General features: G+C 56.1%; 11 protein-coding genes across 11 annotated transcripts; 4 read left to right on the forward strand and 7 right to left on the reverse strand.

The window, feature by feature from the left end:
- Window positions 1-540: 540 nt before the first annotated feature.
- On the forward strand, window positions 541-2,946 carry MYCTH_2304512 (uncharacterized protein). The gene is made up of 2 exons (XM_003663031.1): window positions 541-1,206; window positions 1,357-2,946. The coding sequence occupies exons 1-2, from the start codon at window positions 840-842 to the stop codon at window positions 2,733-2,735; spliced, it is 1,746 nt and encodes a 581-aa protein (XP_003663079.1). The 5' UTR covers window positions 541-839; the 3' UTR covers window positions 2,736-2,946.
- A 521-nt stretch (window positions 2,947-3,467) lies between these two features.
- Window positions 3,468-5,805, forward strand: MYCTH_2304515 (uncharacterized protein). The gene is made up of 5 exons (XM_003663032.1): window positions 3,468-3,608; window positions 3,765-3,976; window positions 4,097-4,619; window positions 4,766-5,325; window positions 5,410-5,805. The coding sequence occupies exons 1-5, from the start codon at window positions 3,537-3,539 to the stop codon at window positions 5,681-5,683; spliced, it is 1,641 nt and encodes a 546-aa protein (XP_003663080.1). The 5' UTR covers window positions 3,468-3,536; the 3' UTR covers window positions 5,684-5,805.
- Window positions 5,806-6,066: 261 nt separating this feature from the next.
- Window positions 6,067-8,752, reverse strand: MYCTH_2304517 (uncharacterized protein). The gene is made up of 2 exons (XM_003663033.1): window positions 7,524-8,752; window positions 6,067-7,473 (listed from the first exon to the last, which is right to left on the reverse strand). The coding sequence occupies exons 1-2, from the start codon at window positions 8,415-8,417 to the stop codon at window positions 6,403-6,405; spliced, it is 1,965 nt and encodes a 654-aa protein (XP_003663081.1). The 5' UTR covers window positions 8,418-8,752; the 3' UTR covers window positions 6,067-6,402.
- A 529-nt stretch (window positions 8,753-9,281) lies between these two features.
- On the forward strand, window positions 9,282-11,163 carry MYCTH_2304519 (uncharacterized protein). The gene is made up of 4 exons (XM_003663034.1): window positions 9,282-9,462; window positions 9,538-9,695; window positions 9,787-10,676; window positions 10,735-11,163. The coding sequence occupies exons 1-4, from the start codon at window positions 9,421-9,423 to the stop codon at window positions 10,857-10,859; spliced, it is 1,215 nt and encodes a 404-aa protein (XP_003663082.1). The 5' UTR covers window positions 9,282-9,420; the 3' UTR covers window positions 10,860-11,163.
- On the reverse strand, window positions 11,164-12,076 carry MYCTH_2304523 (uncharacterized protein). The gene has a single exon (XM_003663035.1). It carries the CDS (start codon window positions 11,555-11,557, stop codon window positions 11,231-11,233), a length of 327 nt encoding a protein of 108 aa, XP_003663083.1. The 5' UTR covers window positions 11,558-12,076; the 3' UTR covers window positions 11,164-11,230.
- An 88-nt stretch (window positions 12,077-12,164) lies between these two features.
- MYCTH_2304524 (uncharacterized protein) lies at window positions 12,165-13,472 on the reverse strand. Its single transcript, XM_003663036.1, has 2 exons — window positions 12,989-13,472; window positions 12,165-12,897 (listed from the first exon to the last, which is right to left on the reverse strand). The coding sequence occupies exons 1-2, from the start codon at window positions 13,091-13,093 to the stop codon at window positions 12,646-12,648; spliced, it is 357 nt and encodes a 118-aa protein (XP_003663084.1). The 5' UTR covers window positions 13,094-13,472; the 3' UTR covers window positions 12,165-12,645.
- A 489-nt stretch (window positions 13,473-13,961) lies between these two features.
- On the reverse strand, window positions 13,962-14,377 carry MYCTH_2304525 (uncharacterized protein). The gene has a single exon (XM_003663037.1). It carries the CDS (start codon window positions 14,368-14,370, stop codon window positions 14,209-14,211), a length of 162 nt encoding a protein of 53 aa, XP_003663085.1. The 5' UTR covers window positions 14,371-14,377; the 3' UTR covers window positions 13,962-14,208.
- A 1-nt stretch (window position 14,378) lies between these two features.
- Window positions 14,379-16,291, reverse strand: MYCTH_2304529 (uncharacterized protein). The gene is made up of 8 exons (XM_003663038.1): window positions 15,830-16,291; window positions 15,460-15,773; window positions 15,318-15,384; window positions 15,233-15,259; window positions 14,985-15,178; window positions 14,816-14,935; window positions 14,609-14,758; window positions 14,379-14,554 (listed from the first exon to the last, which is right to left on the reverse strand). The coding sequence occupies exons 1-8, from the start codon at window positions 16,220-16,222 to the stop codon at window positions 14,386-14,388; spliced, it is 1,434 nt and encodes a 477-aa protein (XP_003663086.1). The 5' UTR covers window positions 16,223-16,291; the 3' UTR covers window positions 14,379-14,385.
- A 1,536-nt stretch (window positions 16,292-17,827) lies between these two features.
- Window positions 17,828-19,128, reverse strand: MYCTH_2092577 (uncharacterized protein). Its single transcript, XM_003663039.1, has 4 exons — window positions 18,749-19,128; window positions 18,649-18,687; window positions 18,187-18,594; window positions 17,828-18,134 (listed from the first exon to the last, which is right to left on the reverse strand). Exons 1-4 carry the CDS (start codon window positions 18,821-18,823, stop codon window positions 18,114-18,116), a joined length of 543 nt encoding a protein of 180 aa, XP_003663087.1. The 5' UTR covers window positions 18,824-19,128; the 3' UTR covers window positions 17,828-18,113.
- A 241-nt stretch (window positions 19,129-19,369) lies between these two features.
- On the forward strand, window positions 19,370-20,440 carry MYCTH_2315209 (uncharacterized protein). Its single transcript, XM_003663040.1, has 3 exons — window positions 19,370-19,419; window positions 19,576-19,676; window positions 19,782-20,440. The coding sequence occupies exons 1-3, from the start codon at window positions 19,414-19,416 to the stop codon at window positions 19,828-19,830; spliced, it is 156 nt and encodes a 51-aa protein (XP_003663088.1). The 5' UTR covers window positions 19,370-19,413; the 3' UTR covers window positions 19,831-20,440.
- A 91-nt stretch (window positions 20,441-20,531) lies between these two features.
- On the reverse strand, window positions 20,532-21,876 carry MYCTH_2315211 (uncharacterized protein). Its single transcript, XM_003663041.1, has 4 exons — window positions 21,806-21,876; window positions 21,531-21,673; window positions 21,204-21,469; window positions 20,532-21,142 (listed from the first exon to the last, which is right to left on the reverse strand). Exons 2-4 carry the CDS (start codon window positions 21,595-21,597, stop codon window positions 20,966-20,968), a joined length of 510 nt encoding a protein of 169 aa, XP_003663089.1. The 5' UTR covers window positions 21,598-21,673; window positions 21,806-21,876; the 3' UTR covers window positions 20,532-20,965.
- Window positions 21,877-22,108: the final 232 nt, after the last annotated feature.

Here is a 22,108-nt window from a genome sequence, read left to right on the forward strand (position 1 = left end):
GATGAAGGGATGTTTGGTTCGATGAATCCCTCGCATCAACGGAGGACAAAGTTGTGCTGGTCCTTCCTACTACGGACGTATGTATGTAGGTTTGTTGCCAGTTGCCAGTTGACCAGGCAGCAGCGGCCCCGTCTCCGTAATTCGGACTCGAGTCAAGAAATGTTAGAAGGCGCGTTTCCGATTTTTGGGATTGAGTGTCTCCACTGCTCCCGTTGTCAATAGCTTCAAATTGACCGGACCGTTGCCCTCGCACATTTTCCGTGTTTTCCGCCCCAATTGTCGCTGGGAATTCACTCTGGCGCGCCATCCAACTCCCCGCAATCGGGTGTCAAAATGGGCAAACTTCAGTCCAGAATCCCTTGTCGTCACTGAGGCTAGCCTCGTGCGGCGACCTTGGCAGAGGTGACAGGTGGGCCGCGGTGGAATGGCGTGGGGGCAATTGGACCGCCTGAGTGGCTCCCGAGCGAGAGGCTAGCGAAACGCGCAAATAGGATTAAAAGTCGCAACGGCGGGATTAAAAAAAAAGACATTGACGCCGGGAAGCTCCCGAGTTCCACCAGCCTTATCTTAGTCATTGAATATCAGATTTGCGCCGCGTAACCCACCGTGCCAAAAGCCCCGAAACTTTTCAGAGCCCAACAATATTCAGATCAAAAGAGGGGAGAGAGGGAACAGAAAAAAAAAAAAGAAGAAAAAAAAGAAACCGGTTCCCTCGACGAGCACACTGTGACTCGCCCGTCACCACTCTCTCCTTCATCTCCTCCTCCTCCTCCTCTTCCTCCTCCCTCTCTCAGGCGCCCTCCGCCGTGTCCTACCTCGCGCGCTCGTCAATTGAGCCAATGGCATCCACGTCGAGAGCTCTGAGCAAGCTCGCGGTGCCCCAAACGGGCGCCGTTATGCTTCAGCCGTCTTCGTCCGCGCCCAGACTGCTCCTCCAGACATCGCGCAGGACCGTAGGCGCGAGGCCCGTCTTCGGCAGCTCACAAGGGCCCGCTCTCCGGCAGTTCCGGCGCGGCGTCACCAGCGACGCCGCCCCCGTCCCGCCGCCCAAGAAGCGGCGATTCCGCAAGCTGCGGTGGGCATGGCGGTTCACATACCTCTCCGCCATCGCCAGCATCGCCTACATCGGCTACGGCGTCTACCAGGACAGGCACCCGGAGCCCCAGGTCGAGCCCGACCCGTCCAAGAAGACCTTGGTGATTCTCGGTAAGTTTTGGCCCCGTCCCGTCATCCCGTCACACCGCACTGTTAAAGAAGCTTGTTCCGCGGTTGGGGGGAATGTAGAAAGGGAAAAAAAAAAAGAGAGAGAGAGAGAGAGAGAAAATATTCTCCGGGGCTAACAAGCATGTGCCGCAGGAACCGGCTGGGGCTCTGTCTCGCTGCTCAAGCGCCTCGACACGGAGAACTACAACGTCATCGTCATCTCCCCGCGCAACTACTTCCTCTTCACGCCGCTGCTCCCGTCATGCACGACCGGCACCATCGAGCACCGCTCCATCATGGAGCCGATACGGACCATCCTCCGCCAGAAGAAGGCCAGCGTGCGGTTCTACGAGGCCGAGGCGAGCTCCATCGACCCCGACCGCAAGGTGGTGCGTCTGATCGACACCTCCGAGATCCGGGGTGACACCACCGAGACCGAGGTGCCGTACGACATGCTGGTGGTCGGCGTGGGCGCCGAGAACGCCACGTTCGGCATCCCCGGCGTGCGCGAGCACTCGTGCTTCCTCAAGGAGATCGGCGACGCCCAAAAGATCCGCAAGCGCATCATGGACTGCGTCGAGACGGCGGCGTTCAAGGACCAGTCGCCCGAGGAGATCGACCGGCTCCTGCACATGGTGGTCGTCGGGGGCGGCCCGACCGGCGTCGAGTTCGCCGGCGAGCTGCAGGACTTCTTCGAGGAGGACATCAAGAAGCTGGTGCCCGAGATCAGCGACCGCTTCCGGGTGACGCTCATCGAGGCGCTGCCTAACGTGCTGCCCATGTTCTCCAAGCAGCTGATCGAGTACACCGAGAGCACCTTCAAGGAGGAGAAGATCAACATCCACACCAAGACCGTGGTCAAGAAGGTGACGGACAAGACGGTCGAGGCCGAGGTGACGCGCCCGGACGGCAAGAAGGAGACGGTCGTCTTCCCCTACGGCCTGCTCGTCTGGGCCACCGGTAACGCCGTCCGCCCCGTCGTCCGGGACCTGATGTCGCGCATCCCGGCCCAGGCCGGCTCGCGCCGCGGCCTCGCCGTCAACGAGTACCTCGTCGTCCAGGGCACGCGCGACATCTGGGCCGTGGGCGACTGCGCCGTGGCCGGCTACGCCCCGACCGCGCAGGTGGCCAGCCAGGAGGGCACCTTCCTGGCCCGCCTGTTCAACAACATGGCCAAGACGGAGGCGCTCGAGGCCCGCATCCGCGAGCTCAGCTCGTCCCTCAACCTGCGGCCCGGCAACTCGGCCGAGATCTCGCGCGAGATCGAGCAGCACGAGCGCCAGCTGCGCCGCCTCAAGGACATCAAGCCCTTCCACTACAGCCACCAGGGCAGCCTCGCCTACATCGGCAGCGAGAAGGCCGTCGCCGACGTCACCTGGTTCAACGGCAACCTCGCCGCCGCCGGCAGCCTGACCTTCCTCTTCTGGCGCAGCGCCTACATCAGCATGTGCTTCAGCACTAGGAACCGCCTGCTCGTCATCAACGACTGGCTCAAGTCCAAGGTGTTTGGCCGCGACCTGTCGCGCGAGTAAAAAAAATAAATAAAAAAAAAAGAGGTGGCGCGGCGCGGTGCAGTGCAGTGCAATGCCCGAGTTTTGCACGAACACCGCTCTTGCAGAGTCGTACAGCAGCAGTAGCATCATTCTTTGGGCGGTCGAGCGGCCGGGCGAGCGGGCGAGCGACCGAGCGGAGAGGGGAGGCATGCTTTGCTCTTAGCTTATTTTCTCTCTCTCTCTCTCTCTCTCTTTTTTTTTTTTTTTTTTGTTCCCTTTGTTTATTTCTTGTCGGCGGATATCACATGGAGTCATGGATTTCAAAAATAATCACTGCGGTAGACCACAAGCTAGACTGGGTTCTGGCAGGATAGACGAGAGCAATCAATGATCCCCGGGGGTGTTTTTTGGGGGGGGGGGGGAGGGGTGGAGGAGGGTTTTGTTCTGTTGCACATTGCTAGTTCCTTTCCTCGTGTCCTTGCACCTGTCCTTCCGATGCTACACTGTCTCACCTGTAGTTCGCCTGGAAGAAAGGGCCCTTGCGCTCTAAATCAACCACCAGTATTAGATAGACTACCATCTTAAAGCCCGGTTCTCGGAAAAAAACTACGCAGCTGCTTACTCTTATCTCCACCGTGCTCCTTGGTATTGTAGGTCAGATATTTCCGTACTGGGTAAATAGACAGCTGTTGCTCTTAGGGGGTTAGGGTTTGCTGCGAAGAATCAGACCGATCTCAAAAGCATATTATTCCACTCAACGGTGACTGTGAGCTGCACTCCTCACTCACCCAGGCAGCTCTAACTCATCTTCCTCACCTTCCCAACAAATCACCTCACAAAATGCATGAAATTATCACACTGCAGTTTGGGCAGCAAGCCAACTACCTTGCCACACACTTTTGGAACACACAGGTATCTGACTTTATGTATTCTCCTTTCCTCCCTCCCATATCTCACGCAGATGGAATCCCTCTCCCTCTCGTCTCGACCAACACGGAGGGTAACCAAAAAAAAAAAAGAAAAGAAAAGAAAAAGAAAAACATAGCTAACAGTGAAAACCAACCGTAGGAATCGTACTTCACCTATTCTGCAGATCAGCCGGAATCACCCGTCGACCATGACATCCACTTCCGCCCGGGCATCGCCCCGGATGGCACCGAGACCTTCATGCCGCGCACCGTGATATACGACCTCAAAGGCGCCTTTGGCACCCTCCGCAAGGTCAACGCCCTCTACGAAGTCAGCGACGACGCCACCGCCGACGCTTCTCCACTCACATGGTCAGACCAGCTCTCACCTCTTCCAATCCTTCATTTTGTTCTCATCTTTCGTTTTTTTTCTTTTTTTTATTTTAAGAGATAGAAGAGGGAAACAAAGGAAAGCTCTAACCCTTCTCCCAGGCAAGGGGCGCCCCCGACCCGGATCCAGGCCGCCCCGCCCGTCCCGCTGTCCCCCTACCAGGCCGCGCTGGAGGCGAACCTGCCCCCGCGGCGCCCGCACCCGTCCGAGATCCGCTTCTTCTCCGACTACGCCCGCGTCTTCTACCACCCGCGCTCCGTCGTCCCGCTCCTCGAGCGCGACGTCACCGTCACTCCCACCCCGGCCCCCGTCCCGGGCCCGGGCCCGGGCCCCGCCCAGTCCTCCTCCTCCGCCTCTCCTTTCCCTTCTTATTCTTTCTTCGAGCGCCACGCCACCGGCGAGGAGCTGTTCGCCGACCTCGACCGCGAGCACGACCTGCTGGACCGGGACCTGCGCCCCTTCGTCGAGGAGGCCGACTGCATGCAGGGCATCCAGGTCCTGGCCGGCTTCGACGACGCCTGGGGCGGCTTCGCGGGCCGCTACGTCGAGCGCGTCAGGGACGAGTACGGCAAGGTGGGCGTCTGGGTCTGGGGCCTGCACGGCGGCATGAGGGCTTTGCCTAGGGTGAGAAGTCCCCCTTTTCTTCTTTTATTTTATTCATGTTCATCGAGAAAGGGAGGGTGATTGATGTGCTTGAAGTTTGGTGGTGAGCTTGAGTGTGAGAAGGTGACATTTCATTTTGCTGATGCTCGAGGTTTCGCGGATGGCAGGAGAAGAGGCTGCTGAGGCTGGCCAACAAGGCGAGGACCATCACCGAGATGTACAAGCAGGCCTCGATCGTCGTGCCGCTGGCGGTGCCGGAGCGGCTGCCCTCCCCAGGGGTGAGCCTGGACCCGGCGTCGCAGTGGCATACCTCGGCTCTGCTGGCTGCCGCGGTCGAGAGCGCCACGCTGCCGTCGAGACTGCGGGATCCCTCCAAGAGGGACACCCTCGGCGGCATGGCCGACGTGCTCAACGTCATGGGCAAGCAGACCGTCGCGGGTCTGCAGATGAGCTTCTCCCGGCCGGATTCAGAAGGGCGCGGCGACTTGAGGCGGACCGTCTTGTCCGAGGATGCGCTTTCCGAGGGCGTCAGGCTCGACATTGGTTTCACGCCGTCGGATCAGCTCGACTCGTACGGACTCCGGCGGTCCAACGGGTTTGACCGGCCGCGGGTGTTCAGCCAGGTCGTTGCGTCGCGGGGCTATAAGGAGGATGGGAATGTGGATGTCGAGATGGACGAGGCAGGGCGCCGGATCCGCCGAAGTTCCTACGAGCCGGTAACAAAGAGGTATGATGCTACAACTAATCCCTGACTCGTTCATCTCACCCGCTCTTCATCACAGGGCCCGATCGACTAACCCGGATTTTTCAGCTACAACTCGGACCTGCGGTTCCCGCTGCTGGATAGCTTCCCCGAAATCTTCCGCGGTGACGACGACGACAAGCCACTGACGGAGTCCGTCAACATCATAAGCAGCTTGTCCACCGATTCGTCCGTCTCCGGCAAGCTGAAGCATCTCCGCTCTACGGTGATGCGCTCTATCGCCTTGGAAGACCGCGAAACGCTCGGCAACGATCTCATGGAGATGGCGGACGAGTACCACGAGGGGTGGTCAAGCGGGAGCGACGAAGGGGAAGACGACTGATCGCTGAGCTGATGCCCGTTTTCCCGCTCGCCGTCTTGCGGGTGCATCTATTCCTCGAACGGGGGCCCCCAGGCGCAACCCCTGATGGTCCCAAGCAGCCCAAACTGAGCGCCAGAACCTCGAAGCTATCGAATCCTTCATGAAGTACCTTGCAGGTTACTCGGTCTAAGCGTATCGGCAGCGTTCGAGCCACCGTCTAAATTTCGGTGAAACAAAGGCCAGTCCGGCAGATGAAAGTCGGGAGATGAGTGAAAAAGCGGGAGAAGAAGTCCGGATGCCCCTTCCAGAGCAACCGGGCATCTGTGTCAGTAAACCCTCATAACCAATCCAGCTTCTTCGGGTTTCTTTGTGCCAAACTGACACCCAACGTTGCCAGACTTGTGAGGCCGAGAAGGCCGTAAGCTCCATCTTCTTGGCCACAATCTACCGCGCTGGGGAGTCGCAAAAGCGCGGTGAAGGGCCCTGGGCCCCAGATCACGCGAGACGGTAACCCACCGGAACACAGCAGGCGATCCAAATTGGAATCCGGAATTCTCCTGGCGAGGCATCTTGTGCCTCAAAACCTAGCGTCTATTAGTCTAGGAAGTTCTAAGTAGTTACACATCCCAATACAAACAGGGCATCTGTACCCGTGCCATCAGCGAAGACCACCCATCTGCCTCGTGAGAACCCCAACGCCTCCCCGCCAATGTGTTCCTAACCGATTCACCACCCGGTCTCTATCCAGCCGCGGCGGCCGCCGTGGAGGCAGGCTGCTGCTGCTGCTGATGCTGCTGCTGCTGCTGCTGCTGCGCAGCGGGCGGGGCCTTGTCCTGGACCTGTTTCTTAGCAGGAGGCTGTGTCTGCTTGTTGCCAGGATCCTCGGACGCGACTCGCTTGAGACTCTTCTTGGCGGGCCGCGGCCTTGTTTCGCCGGGCTCGAAGACGTCGTCGGGTAGGGCCGTGTTCCTAACGTGCTGGATCGATAGGAACATAGTACCCTCCTCATACAGTTCGTTGCTCGTGCACATGGCCTTCCAGTCGTTGACCTCGCGCGACAGGTCCAGCGTCTTGGCGCCTTCGACCAGCTGCAAACCGATGTAGTGGTTAGTGGTGTAGATTGTCATCTCCTCGGGTTCATCCTTCTTCACGGGGATATCTTCGAGCTTCACGTCGGCGCCGGCACCGTCGGTCGGTTCGGGCTTGATGCCGGTCGCCGGTGGAAGCTGGGCCTCATCGCCATTCTCACGCTTAGCCCGCACGCCGTCTTCGCCCTTTGCCTCGGGCGCTTCATTCTTCACAGACGCACCGCTTTCGTGCTTGACCTCCGTCTTAACCTCCTTCTTGGCCTCAGCCTTGGCCTCACCGGTAGCCGGCTTGTACATGTAAGCCAGGCTGCCGAGGGACACCACCTCTTCGAGCTGCGCATTGTTCTTGCACCGGTGCTCTCGGTCGTAACCCTTGTTGAAGGGCCGTGCCAAGGAGATGGAAGGGTGCATCTCGAGCTTGTTGACCAACAACCGCACCCTCGATTCAACAAACCCCGACCAGACATTCTGGGCCTTCTTGGTCCTGCTGGATGAAATGACTGTGAGATAGTATCGGAACCCTGAGGTGAAAAAGGTGTGCTTCGTAAACAAATCTTTCCAGGGACGCTTGCCACGCATGATGTCCTCCGTTACCTGCACCCCCTTCTCGAGCTCGTCCTTGATCACTGCCATCGAAGACCTGCCCACGTTGTGTGTGGCGCACATGGACGGGTAGGACGGTGTGATGATGGGCATCCTGTGATTCCTGTCACTGGCATAGATCTACTCTGTGGTGAGACATCAGCGTCGACCGGGACCGGAGTGAAACTTACCTTGGGATTCCACACCGCGACTCGGGTCACGGGACACCCGTATTCAATGTCCTTGAGGAGGACTGGAAGAGGCCATGGCCACTTCAGCATGATGTGGAAGAACTTATTGACTATCACCGCGCTCGTAGCCTTGGGATAGAGCTGGCATACCCGAGCGACGAGCATAGCCCAGGCCACACCACCGGGATAACCCATGATGTTGGCATAGATGGCTTTCCGCTGCGCCCATAGCTTGATGGCGCGAAGCGCGAGCTTGAAGGTAGCCGGTTCGGGAACAAGGTTAAGGATATCGTCCGTGACTCTCGTTCCGTTTAGCGACCGCACCTCATTCTCGCTCAGGCCGCGGAGGAGATTGTTATCGGCCAGGCTCCAATTTTTGTCGGCCGGCAGCTGTTTCAGTGTTTGAATGGAGCAAAATATAAGATCGATACTGATGCCGGAGAACTCGAACTTGATGATGGGGACGAACGCCTCGGGCACTGGAGTCAAGTCGGTGATGGCACCGGGAGGAGCCATCTCGACAAGGACCTCGGGGAAGATACGAAAGTACTGTTCGACCGTGACGTATTTCGGCGCGACGACGAGAGTATCCATATCGGACCCGGGTCCGTAGACGCCGAGGCGATAACTGCCATAAGTAAATACCCTTCCGATGGCATCGCGGATCAAGATGGTGTTTTTAGGTTCCTTCTCCGCGGCTGCCCTCTGTACAAACACGTTCGTAATCTTCTCGAGCTGGCGCAAAACTTCTTTCCTCTTTTCAGTCTCGGCCGGGCTCTCGAAGGTGCCCTGGGCTCGCAGTTCCTGGTGCAGCGCATTGTTCAGCCGTTTCTCCTCCTCCGTCGGTAGTGCGGTCGAAATCGGCGGCGTTACGCCGTAGATTCGTTCGGACATTACGGCAACGAAAAGTACGTCGGACGACTGATGGCTGCCCCGGTCGATAGTATCACGGTGGTGAGGGTGCCGACGAGATTGCGAGCACTCGACGACAGGACAGCCGAGTAGGAGGGAGGCGTGCGCAAATGAATGCTCTGGGAAAAAAGAAAATTCGGAAAAGAACGGAGAAGATGACTGAGGTGGGATGTAGCACCGGCGCCGCCGCAAATTCAAGGCATGGTATGGCGACGGTGATGGCGACGGCGACGAGAGCGGCGTGGAGCGTGCTGTTGTTGAATCGACAGTGGACAAGCGCTTCAGAGGGCTGAAATCAGAAGCCTGCAAAGGCGCAAAGCCAAGCTGGTTCACGCGAAATGTGGAGATGACAGTTCCGTGGCGCTAGCCGATCTGATTGGCATTGTCAGAGGGTTAGTTATCGCTGAGGCAGCCGAATGCAGCGTATTCCGTACCAGGAGCATGAAATACCTGTATTATACTGTATGTAAGCACGGATTCCATACACTGATCGCTGGTTTGCGAAACGCCTACCTACTCAGTCGCGGACCAAAATGAGCTGGCAAGGCTAAAAATGAACGCGGAAAAAGTGAACATTAAAGAGCCACAATATAGAGACGGCGCAAAGAACAATCCGTGACTATGGCAATTAAGGATTGGGATGAGCTGTTGGCGACAAGGTCTTGAAAGACGGAAATCCATGCAAAATTTCGTAACGAACCCCGGCCACGCACTACGGAGTACGGCTTACATACATACCCTACACCAGATCTCTTGCAAGCTGAGCTGGGACCATCCAACTTGGCGCGAAATACGGAGTACCTTCTGGTGTAACTAATCCGGATGCAGATCTTTTCCCATCCCCACCCCCACCTTGATAGGATCCTGCCTACTTCACCAGAACCTGGTTCCACAGACGGGACGAGAGCCACATGGAAATAATAACCTTTTGAGAATTGCACTCCGGCCGACTCCTACCAAAGGCTTATCTCGATGGGGTCAGACAATGAAGAAGACGGTATTGCTCTGTTTTATTCACGGCTTCAAGGTACGGTCCCCCAGGCCAGCATTTGACCGCCTCGCAGTCCATTCCGATGAGTGAAGTAGCTAAGGGGATGATCAGGGGGATGAGTCCACCTTTGGCAAGAACTATGCCTTTGTCGAGCATCTTCGTAAGCTGGTGGCAGCCGCTCTTCCCAAGGTGAACGTCCAGGCTGTCGTTTACCCGACATACAAGACCCGCGGCGACCTGGGAGAGTGCGTGACACGCTTCAGCGACTGGTACGTAGCCCAGCCCCCCCTCCCCCTCCAGCTGGTGCTGCAGCCGCTTTGCTTGTTTACAATGTACTCACACGCCGCTCTCTCAACACAGGCTCCTCAACAAGGTGATAGACCTCGAAGTAGCCGCCGGGACCTCCTCCCCGACAATCGACCCCTCCGTTCGCGTTGTGTTAGTAGGACACTCCATGGGCGGCATCGTCGCGGCCGAAACAGCCATCAGGACCGCCTCGGAGCAACCGATCCACAACTCGGTCGACGAAGACAGCCCCACTAAATCATCCACCGCCATGCCGCCTCCCCCGAATGCGCTCATGTTCCCGTACATCCAGGGTGTCCTCGGCTTCGATACACCCTTCCTGGGAATATCCCCTGGTGTGGTTGCCCACGGCGCGGAATCGCACTACGCTGCCGCGTCGGCGGCCATCGCCCAGTTAAGCGGACTGACGAGCCTCTGGGGCGGCACCAAAGCCGCCGAGGCCAGCCCCGACGCGAAGACGGCCGGCGTGTTGCCTCCGGCAGCCCCATCGCCGGGACCCAGAGACGGAAACAAAGGCGAGGAGAATCAGAGTAAACCCGCGCCAGCGAACAGCGGTTGGGGCAAGTGGGGCACTATCGCCATCGCGGCGGGTGCCGTAGGCGCCGTGGCAGCCGGCGGGACGGCAGCCTACCTGAAGCGCGATCAAATCACACAGGGGCTGGGTTGGGTCACGTCGCACCTCGAGTTTGTCGGGTGCCTGGCGCGCAAGGAGGAGCTGAAGCGGCGGGTAGCGTACATGGTGCGACTGAACAAGGAGCTTGGGGTCGGGTTCGGGAACTTGTACACCCGATTGGGGCAGGCAGCGGGATCGAAGCAGGTGAGCATGGTTGGGACGGTGCTAGGGAGCGAGAGGACGTTCTGCGTGGTGCCGCAGCGGGACCAGGCTGGAGACTGGCGCCAGGCGGTGAATGACAGGGCGAAGGATGAGATTGGGGCGCATATTTGTGAGTGGCTCTTCCAAATGGAAATGCCCTGATAACGCGATGCTAACCGGGGGAATAGCCATGTTTGGGCCCAAGGAAAACCCGGGCTTCGACAAGATGTCGACTGACGCAAGGGATATGGTTGCGGCCTGGTTCCGCAATGATTGGTATGAGAGCAGCTCGACAGATACGGTTCGCTCATGACGCTGGGAGGCAGAGTCGTCTGAGGCGGGTGTCATGTCGTGATATTAGGGGCCCACGACCTGCGTCTGGGGCTGTTTCTATGTATACTTTTGTTCTCCGTACGCTCGTCCACCTAGAGATACTCCGGAACTTGAAACACGGCCCCCATGGCCGGTAGTTCTAGGAGAGCTGCCGAAGCAGTAATATCACCGCTTTAAGCAACGGCCATTACTGTGTCTTCTTCTGTGCGGGATTGCCTGGGCCGAGGTACCTTCTCCGCTGCTTCAGCATGTGGCCGTACAGGATGACCGAGCCTACCCGATCCATAGCAGTCAGCGTCACATCCTGTCTCGGCATCACTTCTTCAAGGGCGATGATATTTGCGAAGGTCACTAACCCGGAGCATAAGACAGCAGCACAGCCGTGAGCGCATACGGATACCAAGCCACGAGGTCCGCAGCGGGGCCCCAGAGCGCGAGCAGCGTCATGACCACCTCGCTGCTGATGCCCACAGGGTACAGTACGAGGAACGCGCTGTACCGCAACCAATGCAGCCAGGTTGGGACCGCATCCACCTGCTTGAGCGCAAAGTACGAGTACCGAACGACCTCGGACAGGCTCCAGGCGATCAGCATCGACGAGTAGAAGGGGCTCGCGTTGAGCTGCGGGAACGGCCAGCACACGGCCCACATGAGGAAGAGCCTGCTCGCGACCTGCATGGCCGTGGTGAAGAACGGGGCGGGGACGACTCCTGTGCGTGATGCGCGCGCAGTACCTTCGTGTTAGCTTCAGGTCGGGCCGCGGTAGGGCGCATCACGGAAGAGATGGTTGGCTTTTTTTTTTTTTGTTTTTTTTTGGACGGAGAAGAGGACGCACCGGTCAGAGCATGTAGGACCTCCATGAGGGCAAAAGTCTGGGTGATGCGCGCAAAGTTGTCTACCACCAGCGGCACGAACGGCGCGCCCTTCCACCACAGGACGACGGCGACACGCCCGAGAATGGTGGCCCAAGCGATGGCAGAGGCGGCATTATAGAGGATGAGGTAGGCCTTTTTGGGGCCGAAACCGGTGGATGCAGCCATTTTTGGTATCGCCGGTATCTCGTCGACCAGCGGTTATGTTGAAAGTGGTTGACGTGGGACCTCAATGGCGGGCTTGGATTGTGAAGGCTTCGGACAAAAAGGATCAAAAAATTGACCGAGTTTTAGAGGGCCTGAGCGTTTCCGTTGAGCTGGGCCCCCAGCTGTCATCTCAAGGCCCCGGGGTTCGGGAAAGCTAAAATCGAACCGAGCCTGGATCTGGGACCTGTGGGGCCGCCTCTGCTCCGCTAAGCTCACGCTACTGACGTAGGCCCGATGCCTCGGTTCTACTACTAAATCATGACCATGGTCGCATGGTTCGTTAGACGCCGTGTGAAATGCGACATCTGCTTCCAACTCAACATGTTCATCACCAGCCGGGAGTGTGTGCAACGATGCTCAATTCAACATTAGGCTACCTAACCTTTCCAACTCAAAAGATGGCATTCTGCGAACCTTAAGCGGTGATCGCATCCAAAACATTGCAGATCCCGGTCCCGTTTTCAAACCTGACCTGACCATGTCATTTCACAAGGAGAGAGTTGCTCCGATGGGTATCAAATGGGTATCAATACGAACACGGCCACATTCCAGCCGCTGCCCTGCAGCGCTCCATCACGTCCACGTCATGGACGACTCGAATAAAAAGGAGCAAAACATCGTCAAGGACACCCACGCGCGTCAACACCCTCCCATCCCAGTCTCTGCTCAGACAGGGCCGGGGTGGATTTACTTCTTTCTGACAGCCCTCCACAGGTCGTGAAAGCCCTTGCCGCCAAACAAGAACTCCTTTGAGTGTCTGCCGCAGTAGCTGTAGGCGTTGACCTTCCCGAAGGACTCCCTCTTCGGCGTGGCCTCGGTCGAGGAAGCCGGCGCGGGCTCGGTCGCGTCCTTATGCTCCCAGAGCAAAGGAGGAGCGGCTGACGAGGTCGAGGTGGGCGAGTCGCAGTAGGCGCCACTGCCGGCGAAAGCCCCGGATGACTTGAAAGGGACGGACACGTTAGCGTCGCGGTTCTTCGCATCGGCATAGGGATGAGAAAATGCCTGGGCATTTACGGGGTACAGTACTTACCGAATTGGTAGCGGACTGGGGCGCCCTCTCAACGGTGGGTGTAGCGGCCCTGACGGGCCCAGATCCCTGCGAGGTGGAAGAAGGGACGTAGGAGGTACCACCCATCGGCATAGGACAAGGCGGGCTGCCCGGGGTTCGCTCAGGGAACAGGGAAAGGCTGACGCGACTGTTGGTACCAGATCCAGGTACCGTTTCGTGCTAACGATCTGGCGGGGGGTGATTCCAGGCGCCGGTTGGATGAGATGGTTTGCACTGCCACCGCCAACGCGAGACTTGGTGGACTACAAATGCGGGAGAGTGTGTGTGAGGTTGTGTGTGCCTGGAATGGAGGGATGCCACAAAATCAGAAAGCAGGGTGTTTGTGAAAGGGCAAGCAAGAACAAGGGGTTGTGAGGCCGGAAGGCTCATATTAAGAACTGGATAGGGCATCAGGACCACAGTATGCCAAGTCCTACCTAGGACAATATACGGATTACGAGCACCTATCGTACAGACCTACGGAGTACCTTCTGTATATCCGTGACACAGCCGGCCGGACCTATGCGAGCGGAAATCAGTCACACGCCCAAGATGGCTGCCTTCTCCGTGGAAAAACCGCTTTCTCACATTCTTCTATCCTGGGCATTTCTGGGCATTTCTGGGCAAACTCCAATGTGGCTTTCCTTTTGCCAACTTAATGGCACAGATACGGCCCACCCGGGCCACCTCTGGCTGTCCACGTGTAGGTGTCGAGCAAAGGAGCGCTTCAAGCGCCAATCGACTCCGGTGCAAGACGTTCCATCGCTGCGGGGATGGCAGCGGTCGGCTCTGTGACCCTATAGGGCTGCATGGCCTTCCGGGTCCTTGATTAGTCGGGTTACGGCGCCGCTAGCTTACGTCTGCTTGTCTGATCAAGTTTAATGCGAACCACTCTGTGGGGAATGTGGTTCGCAAATGAGGAAAAAGGCGACAACGATCCGTGCCCGAGGATGATGACTCTTCACCGCAGGACCGGATATGGTTGCCGGAGGGTAGCATTCTGTGACCGGGAATGCCGCGGTCTTCTCCAGCGCCGAAGGCCGAGGCTTGGCCTTGCTCCTCCGAGAACGTCACATCTCCGCGCAGCCACAATCGGTCGCTCTTGCGCCCTTCGGCTTTGCACAACGCGGCTGTTCCGGGGATATGTAAGGTATGTGGTATTCTCAAAAAAATGCACTCTCTGACGATGTCCTCCGTCTATTCTAGTCCTTGTCCAATCGTACCGCTGGATTCTTCTGGATGAAGTTGAGATCAACACCGTGGCCGAGCAACTCGCGAATGTTCGAGATGCCGTATTTAATCATGGTTGGCCTCTCCAGGCTCAAACCGAAACCGAAGACCCTCATGTCTTTCGGCAGACCCATGGCCTGAGGCACGTGTTAGCGACGACCTCCAGTCTCAATCTTCATTGAGGAGATCTGGTAATCCGAAAGACATACCTCCAGCATTTCGGGCCTGAAGATACCCGAGTTTCCAATTTCGATGAGCTTGTTCAGCCCCTTGTGGTGCGAGAAAATCTCCATGCTCGGCTCTGTGTAGGGGTTGTAGCTGCAATACGGAGTCAGCAACTGTATCTCCCGGCTAGTGGGCTGAAGCACTCACGCCGGCTTGAAGCGCAGGTCAGTCACACCCATCGCTCCGAAGAAAATCTCCATGAATTCCATCAGACCACCCAGAGTCAACCCATAGTCGGCGATGACGCCTTCCACTTGGTGGAACTCGCATAGATGAGTGGCGTCCAAAGTCTCGTTTCTGGACAAATGTCAGTGGCTGGGTAGGGGCTCCGAGAGTGGCCGAGTGTGTTGTTACCTGAAGACTCTGTCGATAGAGAAGTACCGGGCTGGCGGTACTCGCCCATCCTTCCGCTGTCCAGCCAGCTTTTGCAGCATGGCGGCCGATACAGAAGTCGTGTGTGTTCGCAGGACCAGTCTGGCACTGATTTAGTCGAGGTTACCAAGCAATGGAAGATGTGACGGACCTGAGCGACTCATCTTCAGACCAGGGGTACCTGTACCCAATCGAGCCATACTTCCCATTCTCGTGAACTTCTCGCACGTTCTGGAAGTATGCCTCGTAGTCGTGCTTATCGTCTGCCGACGCTGGTGCAGGCCTTCCGGCCTTTACCGGGTCTGATACGTAGAAAGTGTCTTGGAGGTCGCGCGCAGGATGTTGCTTGATGATGTTAGAACGACCATTGGAGCGCAATTAAGCACTTGAGAAGCATACCTGAGGCACGAAGAGGGCATCGAAATTCTGTATGTCTTTTGGGTCAGCAATCTGTCCTGAGACATCCAACCGCAACCACACTCACCCAGAAACCAGACTCAACAAACTGATTTGTGGGCATTTCCTCGAAACCCATCTCGAAGAAGATCTGCCTGTGGGGTAGATGTCAACAAAAACACATGTTCAATTGATCCAGGTTCTCAGAAGAGAATGTGGGAGGAGCATACCTGAACTCCTGCCGAACCTTGTTCAGAGGGTGTAGGGCACCAGCATGTTGATCCGCACCCAAGGCCTTGAAGTTGTACGGCTTGAAGGTAGCCGTTTTCCAAGCGCCGGATGCGAGCATCTCGGCCGTGAGGTCCGTCTCCTCCTTGACCATCTCGAGCGCGAACTTGGGCCCCTTACTTATCCGGAAAGAAATGACCTTTTGCATCTTTAGAAGCTTGCGCTTCTTCAAATCGGCAAGGATCTTGGCGTCGTGCGTCCGCGTCTCCTGAATCACCTTGAGCTGATCCCGCGTCACATCATTGATCGAGTCGACCTGCCAGAATTGTAAGCACGCGGAAATTTCAGATTGATAGGAGGAAAATTACACACCAATGCCACAAGCTTCGCGCCGTCCTTCTTGATCCACTTCTCCTTGAAGGCCTTGCCCTGACCAACCTTGGTCACCGTCTTGTCGCCAATCTTGTTCTCGAGGTCTTGGATCGAAAGGCCGTCGATAGCCTGGCGCACCGCCTCAAAGACACGGGCCTCATGGCTGCCATGGCTGACAATAATTTCGGCCTCGGGCTCCAAGAGAGCTTCCTCGCGCTCAACCTGCTCGTACGTAACCATGGAACGGGAAGCGAGACGGTCGAGGGCAGCTTTGATCGACTCAAAGGGGACACCAGGGAAGGCCTCGGTGGACGAGATCGGATCAGACTTAGACAGCGCATGGAGGACCTCCGAGGTGAGGTCCCCCCTGGGATTGGTGCTTTCCGGAGCCATACTGCTGGACGTGACTGCGCTGCTCTAACCTGATTCCGAGAAATGTTGACTCAGACGCCAGAATCGCGGGGCACTGGTGGTTAGGCTCGAGACCCACTCTCCCGGAACAACGATTTTAGGCGGGGTTGTGGCAGGGCCGCACTCGATAAATGCATATCCTTTCTGGCTTTGTGGTTACAACCCCTTGGCGAGAACAACAGCTCATCCTGTTGAATCCCAATGAACATTACTAGAAAGCGAGAGTCGACCTTGGTCCTATACGCTCACAGGCGGGTGTTTGTACAAAACGCTAACTATCACCGTCTTTTGAAATTCAAGACTCATGTATCCAAATAGCGCACCAATCCAGACACTGAGTAGTTCCAGGGAAGAACGACATGATTCCTGTAGCCACGGTTGATGCATGATTTGCTCTCTCGCGCCTGAGGTTGGCGAGTAGGGAAAAGTAGCCCGGTGCTCACTTCCGGCACCTCGAGGAAATCAAGAGGCTAATCCTATATTGACAGCTCTGCCAAACCTGAAGAGGTGTCATCTGCTGAGTATGCACATGTGCATCCGCGTCCTCTGGCGTCATTGCCAAGAGGAGGCCGATAAAATACTCAGGGCGTATGCGAGGAGTAAGGCAAGGTAAGAACCTTGCTCGGGATTTGTAGGATTAGTACAGCAGGATAGCTAGGCCAGGGACTTTGCTCCGATCCTTGTTTGGCGTTTGTGTGAGCGAGTGGGGGTCGGGTACCTTACCCGCCGCCCATCACCTCGCGAATCACACCGCTGTCCTGAGTTGACGCATTCTTTGGTCGAGGCGAAAATCGTTCTGGTTCCTCTACTTATGAATCTTACATTCTTATTCTTTCTTCTTCTTTTTTTTTTTGCTGACGGTAATCCAGATTCGCGGTTTCGTTGCTGCTGAAGAAGGGTGCGACGGACCCTCCATGTTATGCCTTGCTACGCTGCGTAACTGTAAACCACCCTGGTATATCTTTGTTTTAGTGCTTCACAACCCATCTCGGCCTTCGACGATATGGGCTTGCATGAATTCTCTAGAATGACTTACGTTACATAGATCATGATTCTTAACGTTGGTCCTCCACAACGATCATTCTATATCTCTTAATCTAGAACGTGAAGCGTTGGTTTACTCTTGCATTGATTTACTTCGGCTCAGACATCGTCTCCAGAAAGCGCCTCCAGGCTTTTGGAATTGTCAGATCCTTTTGTATGTGCTGCTATTTGAATATTGGGCCCAAAGTGAGGTGAGAGGCTAGGCTGGTATGATACCCTCTTCTTGTTTTTATTCTCCGCTCCAACTCGTCTTTCTTCGATAGACGGCACCTAATAGTTCCAGCCCGATGTATCTCGCTGGACCTTCCGGTACTCGAGGGTCATGACTGAGCAGATGATAGTCCTGTCTAGAACTCTTACGGCGGCTAGAAGCTTGTTCCATTTGCATTGAAGTCCGTGTTAGTTCCCGAACTGCACGACGGCATATCAAGACGGATCGCATCGTCGTAATCGGCGGGCACTTCGGGCGTCTTGCTAAACGGCTCTTACACATGCACGCAATAGTCACCGCCGGAGGTGGGTTATCGAGGGTAATTACAAAGTCCTGGGCCGAAACAATGAACGGGAACGCCGGCCCTTCGGAGCCTGGCGTCCCTTGTATTAAAAGTTGTAAGTCATGTATCCATCTAACGAAACGCTGTCCCACCCCTTCTGATGCAGCATACGCCGTCGCATAATATGTCGTCCATGAGCCTGGGCAGCTCCCCCGCCAAACGCCGCAAGGCCAACCACCTTGTCCAATACCCAAGTGGCCGGAATAATATATGAGATGCATACGTGTCATGTACCAAAATAGCCGTGTTCGGTGTATTCAAACCCGGGCCTTCTCTTAATCCTGTGAAACGGTTTGCTGCATCTCGTTAGGTAACAATCTCAATGAAGCGTCGGAGCCCAAGACTTACCGACAACCAGTCCATTCCCTCCTTGATACCCGATCCCTCCACCGCACTGCATGCCATGATGCTCCAGTTTCTGTCTCTGAGTTCGCCAAGCCGGAGGGCTTGAGAGATGTCGGCTGCTCCTTTTGCCCCTGGTTGATCCTGTTTGTTGGCAAAAACTAGCAGGGCAGCGTCCTTGAGCTCATCCTCGTTCAACATTGCTGCAAGTTCGTCGGCGGCCGTTTGCAGACGCTCGATATCGGTGGAGTCGACCACGAAGATGACAGCAGCCGTGTTGGCATAGTAGCACCTCCAGTACGGCCTAATACTTGTTTGTCCGCCCAGGTCCCAGACGTTGAAGTTGAGTTTCCCGTATGTCACCGACTCGACATTGAACCCGATCGTGGGTATCGTTGTAACCACCTCGCCGATCTGTATGGTCTGTGAGTGATTCGGACTCGTTGCCATCAAACATTGGAGACACACCTTCAGTCTGTATAGGAGCGTCGTTTTGCCTGCGTTATCCTGTGGAGCGAGACTGTTCAGTACGCGACCGGTTGAGGCATCATCAGGGGGGAAGGCGAACCAGGCCCAGAATCAGAATTCTAATCTCCTTCTTTGCCCAAACCCAGCTGGACAACCACGAAACTGTCTGACCCATCTTGATGTCGTGGTATTCGAAACACCCTGGAAGTCGCGGGTAGGGAGGAGGTTAGGTTTGCAAATCGCGTGGAGCAGACTTAATCCGCGAACTACCCAATTGACAACGGGGTGCGGAAAAGTCGAAATGGAACCAGCTGGTTTGGCGAATAGGCTCAGATATCACGAAGGCGTCAGAAAAGGAGAAAAAAAAACTGGTAACTTGTTGAAGAAGCACCTCTGGATGTGGTCAGTTGTGGAGTTAGCCGAAATTCTCTGTTCTCGAGGTTCATGCAACTTTATTTGTTGATCCGAGAGGCCTCTCGCTGGTCAGGGACCTGGTCTTGGAAATCAAGGATGCACGGTCGCGCCCTGATCGGCGTTTAACGAATGGCATGCCAGGCGCATGCCATCGTTCAAGGCTCGAGTTCCTCCTCAATCCAACCGGGAAATCAGCCACAGGAAGCGGGGAGCACGTGACCCAGCCACAACTCGATTTCCGGCCCTAGCGCGCGGGAAATTCTGAAGCCCACACCAAATATTCGAATCCCACCCACCTGAGGAACATCTCGACATCGACATCGCCTCGGAAAACTCGACAACACCGTCAAAATGCCGGTACGTATTTCCAGTTCTGCACGGTTATGAGGCTTAATTTATGTCATTCTTGGAGTTTCGAGATCTGGCGGAGAACCACCCCAGGGCCGGAGGAGGGGTATTCAAAGGTCGAATTGGAGGTTTTGAAGAGGCTAACGTGCGCGATTCTTCATACAGAGCCACAAGACGTTCCGTGTCAAGCAGAAGCTGGCCAAGGCCCAGAAGCAGAACCGGCCCATCCCGCAATGGATTCGGCTCCGCACCGGCAACACCATTAGGTACGAATACCCCGACGAACGATGAGCTGCGCGACCTTGACTGCCCGCGACCACCAAGACAAACACTTTGCCTGGCGATAGAACGTTAACATGTTGCGTCAACAGGTACAACGCCAAGCGGAGGCACTGGCGCAAGACCCGCCTCGGCCTCTAAATGCCATCCCTCTTATTTCCTCGTTCGACCCCAACAAACAATTTTCGACTCTCCCCACGGCTGCTGCTGTCACTACCCACATGGCTGCCGGCAAAAACTTTCTGCCCAGCCCACCCAGCCGACGGCTTTTCTTCTTAGCCCTCAGCCAGGCCGATCGCCATCACGAGGGATAGAGGTTGAGCCATGACAATATCAAGTAGGGGGGCGATTACGAACGGGGAAGCTGGGACGGGAGCAAGGAAGGGTGCAGGCAATAGAGTGTCCGGGTTGCTCTTTGTCGAGCCAAGTTTTGGCGGTTTGGGATTTTTGCTTTTCTAGCTCGACTGGGAACTTACTGGGGAAACTCGTTTTCTAACGGAGTATGCCATGGCATTTAAAGGGTCAAGGGGAAAAGGGGAATGAGAACTGGCATTTGATGCCTTGAACGTGACGACTTTCCCACTTTCAGCATCTGCGTCCCAAGGAACGAGATGGTTGCCGTAATCGATTACAAGCTTGCATGAACTGAAGGAACATGCTGAGAGTCTGCGCTTCCAGGCAGGTTCGGCCCTTTGGGTTCTACGCAATACCTTCTACGCAATACATATTTCTCCGGTGGCCGCTGTCTGATAAAACTCAAGTCCTAAGATTATGCAGCACGACGTTCCCGGCACTTGGCATATTTGACGGTCGCAAGGTGTGATGGGGACGAATCCATGAGTCATTTCAAAAACCACCGGCTTGAAATCTTGTTCGCAACGCCCGCCATCTCTCCTTCAGTAAGAGCAAACGACATGGCTGAAGGCCAGGAATCTTGGCAGCGTCTATTCGGTCATAGCCTTTTTCTAAGTGAGAAAACCTCGCGATAGGAGGATCATAAAAACGGCCCGGTCATTGCCTCATGTGCACTTCCTCTCTTCAAAAAGCCGGGGCTGTCTGCAATAGAAATCATGTGCAGCAGCCCATGCAACCTGTTCTCAAGCTACTAAATACCGAAGCAAACCAGTCAACGTAACCGAAACGCCTCTGGGAATACCAAATAAGGACCTGTGTTGGACGCGTGGCAGCTTCGAGCTGATGTCCGCTATGTGCGAGTCCCGAAGGATGGGGCGCAAGAATTGAGCGACTTCCTTTTACAGGCTCAGAGCAACCAAATTTAACGGTCCTCGGCCCATTCGTTCTCCCTGCGGATCTGCTCCTCCTCTTCGGGGGTGAAGTCGTTCGTGATGTTGAATGTCTTGCGGATCTCCTCTGGCGACTTGCCCTTGATCATGTTTGCCACGGTCTTGCAACCGACATCAAGCAAGGCCTTGATATCGAGGTAGTTGGCAGCCTGCACGAGGAGTCAGCCATGGGCCTCCGGTTACGCGAGCGTCCTGGATATGAGTACTCACCAGGATGATCTCGAACAGCATCTCCTGGTCCACCTGCATGAACTTCTGGTCCCACTCGTCGATGTCAGTAGTCTTTTTGCGGTTGTCATTCTCGTCGTCGGCCGACTGAACGGCGTCGTTGCGGTGGTGCTCGCACCACTCAACAACCTTGCGCAGCACTGGGTCGTTCACGTTGGGGATCGGGATTGGACTGTTGGCGATAGCCTCATCTCCCAAGTCTTCGATCAAGTTCTTGATGAGCATGGACCGCTCAGCGACCACACGATCTGTGGCAAGGACGTGGTTAGGCGGGGCAGTCAAGATGCGGGGCGACTCCGATTAACCTACCGACTTCGATGTGCGAGCCCTCATTGCTGGCGAGGATCACCTTTTGGACTGACTTGTCGGCAGACATTTTGCGTCGCGAGGTATCCGTCTGTCGATGTGTTGAAGAATGCGGAGGATGATGGTAGGTGGTCGGTGGAAGTCAGCTGCTGATGTACCCCGAGTTAGCGCGGCTGTTGGTTGAGATCGGTTTTGATAGGTTGTAGCCAGAATGCGGAATGTAGAATGCAGAAGGGAACCCAAAAGGGAGGGCATGGTTAAATAGGTTAGCAACGCACCTTTCCAAAATCCTCTAGGCTCTAGAGACCGGCTAAGCGATGACCAGAACTTTATGAGCGAAGAGATGTCGTTGAGGAAGGGACGGGCGATTGTGGTCGTCTTTCGCTGCTGCCGACTCTGTGCTCTCCACTTGGCGAGGCAGCAGCGCCGCCACCGGCCCTTGTTGGGCACTCGAAGGCTGATGCGCACGAGCCCACAAGATTCACTACATAGTACTGTGGTTGCCTGTAGAGTAAATGATCGCGACGCCATCATGCAGCAACCAACCTGAGTCTCAGCTGAAATTACGGAATACGTCCAGA

The sequence above is a fragment of the Thermothelomyces thermophilus genome, chromosome 3 (assembly GCF_000226095.1).
Source record: "Thermothelomyces thermophilus ATCC 42464 chromosome 3, complete sequence".
Taxonomy (NCBI): Eukaryota; Fungi; Ascomycota; class Sordariomycetes; order Sordariales; family Chaetomiaceae; genus Thermothelomyces; species Thermothelomyces thermophilus.

What these genes read in the sequence shown, in the direction of transcription:
- MYCTH_2304512 (XM_003663031.1), top strand. Translation starts at nt 840, where the DNA reads ATGGCATCCACGTCGAGAGCTCTGAGCAAGCTCGCGGTGCCCCAAACG. An exon ending in GAAGACCTTGGTGATTCTCG is followed by an intron (nt 1,207 to 1,356) that starts GTAAGTTTTGGC and finishes CATGTGCCGCAG; the next exon opens with GAACCGGCTGGGGCTCTGTC.
- MYCTH_2304515 (XM_003663032.1), top strand. Translation starts at nt 3,537, where the DNA reads ATGCATGAAATTATCACACTGCAGTTTGGGCAGCAAGCCAACTACCTT. An exon ending in CACACTTTTGGAACACACAG is followed by an intron (nt 3,609 to 3,764) that starts GTATCTGACTTT and finishes AACCAACCGTAG; the next exon opens with GAATCGTACTTCACCTATTC. An exon ending in GCATGAGGGCTTTGCCTAGG is followed by an intron (nt 4,620 to 4,765) that starts GTGAGAAGTCCC and finishes CGCGGATGGCAG; the next exon opens with GAGAAGAGGCTGCTGAGGCT.
- MYCTH_2304517 (XM_003663033.1), bottom strand. Translation starts at nt 8,417, where the DNA reads ATGTCCGAACGAATCTACGGCGTAACGCCGCCGATTTCGACCGCACTA. An exon ending in TCGCGGTGTGGAATCCCAAG is followed by an intron (nt 7,474 to 7,523) that starts GTAAGTTTCACT and finishes ACCACAGAGTAG; the next exon opens with ATCTATGCCAGTGACAGGAA.
- MYCTH_2304519 (XM_003663034.1), top strand. Translation starts at nt 9,421, where the DNA reads ATGAAGAAGACGGTATTGCTCTGTTTTATTCACGGCTTCAAG. An exon ending in GTTTTATTCACGGCTTCAAG is followed by an intron (nt 9,463 to 9,537) that starts GTACGGTCCCCC and finishes GGGGATGATCAG; the next exon opens with GGGGATGAGTCCACCTTTGG. An exon ending in GTGACACGCTTCAGCGACTG is followed by an intron (nt 9,696 to 9,786) that starts GTACGTAGCCCA and finishes CTCTCAACACAG; the next exon opens with GCTCCTCAACAAGGTGATAG.
- MYCTH_2304523 (XM_003663035.1), bottom strand. Translation starts at nt 11,557, where the DNA reads ATGCAGGTCGCGAGCAGGCTCTTCCTCATGTGGGCCGTGTGCTGGCCG.
- MYCTH_2304524 (XM_003663036.1), bottom strand. Translation starts at nt 13,093, where the DNA reads ATGGGTGGTACCTCCTACGTCCCTTCTTCCACCTCGCAGGGATCTGGG. An exon ending in CCCAGTCCGCTACCAATTCG is followed by an intron (nt 12,898 to 12,988) that starts GTAAGTACTGTA and finishes GTCCCTTTCAAG; the next exon opens with TCATCCGGGGCTTTCGCCGG.
- MYCTH_2304525 (XM_003663037.1), bottom strand. Translation starts at nt 14,370, where the DNA reads ATGGGTCTGCCGAAAGACATGAGGGTCTTCGGTTTCGGTTTGAGCCTG.
- MYCTH_2304529 (XM_003663038.1), bottom strand. Translation starts at nt 16,222, where the DNA reads ATGGCTCCGGAAAGCACCAATCCCAGGGGGGACCTCACCTCGGAGGTC. An exon ending in TTGTTGAGTCTGGTTTCTGG is followed by an intron (nt 15,260 to 15,317) that starts GTGAGTGTGGTT and finishes AAAGACATACAG; the next exon opens with AATTTCGATGCCCTCTTCGT. An exon ending in GACCTGCGCTTCAAGCCGGC is followed by an intron (nt 14,555 to 14,608) that starts GTGAGTGCTTCA and finishes TCCGTATTGCAG; the next exon opens with CTACAACCCCTACACAGAGC.
- MYCTH_2092577 (XM_003663039.1), bottom strand. Translation starts at nt 18,823, where the DNA reads ATGGGTCAGACAGTTTCGTGGTTGTCCAGCTGGGTTTGGGCAAAGAAG. An exon ending in GAATTCTGATTCTGGGCCTG is followed by an intron (nt 18,688 to 18,748) that starts GTTCGCCTTCCC and finishes CTCGCTCCACAG; the next exon opens with GATAACGCAGGCAAAACGAC. An exon ending in AGGGAATGGACTGGTTGTCG is followed by an intron (nt 18,135 to 18,186) that starts GTAAGTCTTGGG and finishes AACGAGATGCAG; the next exon opens with CAAACCGTTTCACAGGATTA.
- MYCTH_2315209 (XM_003663040.1), top strand. An exon ending in CGCACCGGCAACACCATTAG is followed by an intron (nt 19,677 to 19,781) that starts GTACGAATACCC and finishes TTGCGTCAACAG; the next exon opens with GTACAACGCCAAGCGGAGGC.
- MYCTH_2315211 (XM_003663041.1), bottom strand. Translation starts at nt 21,597, where the DNA reads ATGTCTGCCGACAAGTCAGTCCAAAAGGTGATCCTCGCCAGCAATGAG. An exon ending in GGGCTCGCACATCGAAGTCG is followed by an intron (nt 21,470 to 21,530) that starts GTAGGTTAATCG and finishes TCCTTGCCACAG; the next exon opens with ATCGTGTGGTCGCTGAGCGG. An exon ending in TGCTGTTCGAGATCATCCTG is followed by an intron (nt 21,143 to 21,203) that starts GTGAGTACTCAT and finishes CTCCTCGTGCAG; the next exon opens with GCTGCCAACTACCTCGATAT.